This window comes from Penaeus japonicus, unplaced genomic scaffold (assembly GCF_977035675.1).
Source record: "Penaeus japonicus unplaced genomic scaffold, GWHDUDI00000001_assembly GWHDUDI00000006, whole genome shotgun sequence".
NCBI classification, from domain to species: Eukaryota; Metazoa; Arthropoda; class Malacostraca; order Decapoda; family Penaeidae; genus Penaeus; species Penaeus japonicus.
The window spans coordinates 27,055,739-27,060,738 of record NW_028234408.1 but is presented as its reverse complement, the minus strand read 5'-3'; the positions used below and the strand labels follow the sequence as shown (position 1 = coordinate 27,060,738).

The following is a 5,000-nucleotide window of genomic DNA, read 5'->3' as shown; positions in this document are numbered from 1 at the left end:
TTTTCATTATTGTTATCACCATCATAATTGTTAGTATCGTTATTATCATTAATATTGTTCTTAACGTAATTAGTATTAGTGTTGTTGTTATTATTGTTATTATTATTGTTGTTGTTGTTGGTTATTGTTATCATTATTATTACTATTATTATGATTTTTGTTGTTATTATCATCATTTTTGTTGTTATTATTATATTGTTATTATCATTGCCATTATCATAGTATTAAACCAGTAGTAATATAATTGGTTTATGGTTATAGTTATAACTGATCTTATTATTATATTAGAGATATAATCAGTAATATTAATATTACTATCATTGCCACTGAATTATCATTGTGTTATTTGACGGCATTATTATCATCATTATATTACTTTTATTATTATTGGTATCTTCCTCATTGCCTTTATAACCCTCATTTATTATCAATTTGAATTTTAATACATCCATTATAATTGTTAATACTTTTGTCATTATTACTGTTCCCAACAGTATTACCATATCATTAACCGCATCGGTCTTCTAAACATATAATATTCTTTACATATTACTAATATTATAATTGCTATATCTGGTAGAGGAATAATTATACTGACGCTAACTAAACACTTGATAGCTGTAGCCTTACTCATTACACCTGTACCTGTTGACGCCTGTTGCCCGCACTGGTGTTGGTGGCGACGCCGCGCCGCGCCGCTGTCCCGCGCCTGATGCGAGCGCTCCGGCTTGGCTGGGATGCGGCGCGTTTGTTTCCGATTCGCTGAGGTTCTCTCTCTCTCTCCTCGCCCACTTACTTACTTACCTCTCGCTGAAAAGAATCGGTAGTAATATTTGTGTCTTCTTGTGGTAAATAACGTCCATGGGTTTATTCATACTTGTCAATATTTACGTTCGAAAATGGTATTGCAGACTTAAAATACTAATACACACCAGAGAAAGACGCATATGGTTTCGCGTTTAAAAATGCATCGATTTTGCTCCAGATCGATATTTTGTACAGAGGTCGATGGCGTTGCGCTGCGTCACACCGGGTCAAACACCACATCCCTGGCTCCAAAAGCCGCCCATTCCTAAGCGCTGGGAGTTACCTGAGGAGGGCGGGGAGCGCGCTCGAGATAGCTGCTGTGGCCGGGCTACACGCTGGCCACCGCTCGGACCAGGCTGGACCCCACTGGACGCCAGCTCATCTTCGTGGTCTCGCGTCCCTTTCTGTCTTTCCCTTGTTATTTCCCCTCTGTATTTAGCTCCGTAATGACCTGTTATTTTTGCTGGTGTTGTCAGCCAGACTCACATTTCTTGGTCTTCGGTAAGATATATTAAAGCAATGAATACGTAGTCTCCGCATTAACTTTCCCGAGGTTTGTCGTGTTACTTGAGGAAAATTAAAATCAAATGGAGCAGGAGTTAAAACTGGAGAGAAAAGGTGAAATCAAAGTGACCAATTGATAGTATTTTTACCATTGTTATTATTGTGATGCTTATCATTATGACTATAGTTATCATCATCATTATTATTATCATTGTCATTATTGTCAATATCAACGTATCATCTTATCTTCATCTTCATATTCTATTATTTTTATCATTATTGTCATCATTATTATCATTATTATTATTGTCATTATCACTATTATCATTATTATTATTATTATTATTATTATTGTTATTGTTGTTGTTATTACTATTATTTTTTTTACACCATTATCACCATCACCCTTACCATTATTATAATATATTAATGATAACGATGATTATGTTATTGTTATTGTTATTACAATTATTTTTGTTGTCATATTTTTTTTTACTATCGTCATCATCTTTATTATCATTGATAACATCAATATTATTATACTGTTGCTGTTATCATTAGCTTTGCAGCTGCTATTATTACTATTATCTTTAGGAGTCTTATTATTGACATTATACATCATATTACCTATCTTCGCAACATATTTGGCAATTTTTTGTTCTCATCATTAATAGTAATACACTTGTCGATAGTCTAACGTAAGAAAACATAGAAACACTCGATTCCGTGATGTTATGATTATTAGTATAATCATCATTATCGACGTCATAATCATTAAATACGGGTAGTGCAAGTGTCAATTTATGACACCGATCAAATCTATGCAGCCTGTAGGATTCGGCTGCTTGCTAAAAAGGGTTAAGTGATGAGAGTCCCTTGCAAATGACCACAGTTGATAGACAGCATGAGCCCCTTTTATCCTGAGAGAGTAGAGCGAGTGGGGAGCCGAAGCGCCACATACTCCCTCACTGCTTAAGAGAATCGAATCGAATTCTTTATATTTTATGGTGTGGCTCACGATGATGTATGTCAGCTTCTATGACGAGTTATGGCTCAGGATGATATAGTGTCAACTTCTGTGACGAGTGGTGTTTCTGAGTGCGGGGTGATAGTTGTGTGTGTTTGCGTTTGACTTCATGTTTTGTTCTTGCCATAGTTTTTTGGATCATTGGTGTCATTATTCGTGTTTTTTTTTAGCATCATCGTTTCTGTTGTTATTGCTACTGCTAGTGTGTTCATTTTATCAGCATCATCATCTTTCTCATCATCCGTACTATAAGAATAATAGTAGATGTTGTTATGCGTGTTATTGTTATTGTATTTGTTCTGCCATTGTCATCATCGCTGTTGTTGCTACTGTTGTTTTTATTGAATCATCGTCATGACTTGTCATTGTTGCTATTTCCATTGACCTAATGGCTGCGCTTCCATTCTTATGATCCTTACGGTTGATATTGGTTTATCGGGATTATATTCACTGGTGCTTAAATAGATGTAATTATGTTTACATAGAATACTGACATCGTGTTATTATCTTTTTTTCTTTTTCTTTTTTAAGGGGGGGAGGGCTTTGTCATTTTTTTATGACCAACATGTTCTCTATTTCATTGTTAGCAATACAGTAATGTTGATGAAGTTACGGTTATTAATAATGTCATTATAAACGTTATTATTTTATGGTATAAATGTGTTTTTATTATTATTGTCGTTGTTGTTGTTACTATTATTATTATTGATATCATTATTGTAATTATTATTATTGATATCCGTATTGTCATTATTATTATTGATATCATTATTGTCATTATTATGAATATCATCATTATCATTATGAGGAGGATAATGATTATTATTAGTAGTAGTAGTATTAATATTAGTATTAGTAGTATTATTATGATTATTATTATTGTTGATATTAGTATTGCTTTCACGCAAGAGATACAGTGGCCTATGTATAATAATAAAATTATCATTATTATCGTTGTTATTATTGTCAGTATCATTATCACATCATTATCATCATCATCATTATTGTCAGTATTATTATTTTCACATGTTTTAGTGTTCTTTCTATCGTTAGTTCATTTAATCAACAGTGCCATTGTAATGGCACTATTTGCTATTTACATGCTCTCTTATAATTCATGTTTGAAATCATATTTGGCTAAAGAGGCGGCCAACATGACAGATCCACAGCCGATCCACTGTAGGTGATTTTTGTTCTGAGAAAGATCTTTACAAAGAGCGATATCTACCTGTATGCTATATACCTCTTATTTTTACAAAAGTTCTCCTGATTTCTATTTTTTTTTTTTTTTCTATCTACCTAGCTTATTTCTTCACCGTATATGGTGAAATCATGCTCAACATCTTGAAACATGTTAAGTGTGTAAGTTTGGAAGCGGTAAATCCCAAAAACTCGGCCAGTCATTAAGCGATTGAGAGCGCCGTAGTAAAATCCCCTGAGCTAGTGCTTCATGAGGAATTAATGTAGGATAACGTCTCTCTCAGGTGTGGGCCGCCACCACCGACGCACGCCGCGCCGCCGATAAAGGTTCCATCTGGTGACGGCGCGGCGAACCAACTCATTAACATTCCTCACAGCCGGGGTTACGGAGCGAGTGTCGCTCAGTGTCGAGAGAGACTTGGTGTCAGACGGGTGTGGCTGTCTCGCTGTCTGGGCCTTGGGACTTGGCTTCAGTCCGCGCGCGTACTGTGTCGACTTCGATTTATTGAAAGAGACTGCTTGGAATTGCAAGAAAATATATGAATAGGATAAGTGCATACAAAGTTAAGTGGACAGTGTGACTAAATACGCGGAACAACATATATTATAGTATTATTTATGACAAAAGTAGTGAGTACCTGGAGATAGTTGCCCCAAGTCCCGCGTATCGGGAAACTTGAACGTTGTGTTTGCGACCATGGATATAAAGCCCTTACAACGGAGCTGGAATTAGCGAACACCATTTGTCACATGAAAGGTAAGTTGCGATGCTTTTCAGCCACTTCCTTCACACCGAGAAATTCTACACGTGGCGTCCTGGCGACGACTTCGAAATAGAATTGGCGTTGAGAAGGAAATGAAGTCTTCTTTGTCTCTGCATGCATTCACATAAACGAAATTCCCACAGATTTACAGAGTGCAAATTCACATTGTCGATATTAAGGCTTTGCGTATAATGCGTACAGCGCGGCCCTCCCGAGCGGAAGCGAAATTGACAGAGGCCGCATTTCCATCGGCGTTGATTTATTCATTCATTTTCTGGTTTTGAACAAGTAACTTGACGCGACCACAGGGAGAGTGTGATTCTGAAGCCGACAAGAAAGCACGTTTTGCCGCCTCGGTCGTGGTCAAGGACGAGCTCCGCTGGAGTTGATTGTTTTCATGCCAGTTCAAGTGCGCGATGTGCAGCTCGGAAGGCGTAAGGGCCCATCTCGCCCTCGGAGGCAGGAAAGAACAAGACTAAAACTTTTGTGCTTAAAATATGAATTTCTCTCTCTCTCTCTCTCTCTCTCTCTCTCTCTCTCTCTCTCTCTCTCTCTCTCTCTCTCTCTCTCTCTCTCTCTCTCTCTCTCTCTCTCTCTCTCTCTCTCTCTCTCTCTCTCCCTCTCCCTCTCCCTCTCCCTCTCCCTCTCCCTCTCTCTCTCTCTCTGTTTTCCTCTCCCTTTCCCTCTCCCCATTCATT

General features: G+C 37.3%; 1 protein-coding gene across 12 annotated transcripts in view; it reads left to right on the top strand.

Annotated features, from left to right (window-relative positions):
- Positions 1-5,000, top strand: part of LOC122257243 (latrophilin Cirl) — a 224,773-nt gene that overhangs the window by 81,478 nt on the left and 138,295 nt on the right. For 11 of the 12 annotated variants that reach the window (XM_086537854.1, XM_043022416.2, XM_086537853.1 and 8 more), the window contains exon 1: positions 3,928-4,295. The exons of the other annotated variant lie outside the window; for it this stretch is intronic. In XM_086537854.1, the coding sequence (XP_086393980.1) occupies positions 4,289-4,295 (7 nt within the window). In that variant the 5' untranslated portion in view covers positions 3,928-4,288. Of the gene's footprint in view, positions 1-3,927; positions 4,296-5,000 lie in introns of those variants that run through there. 12 annotated transcript variants of the gene reach the window in all.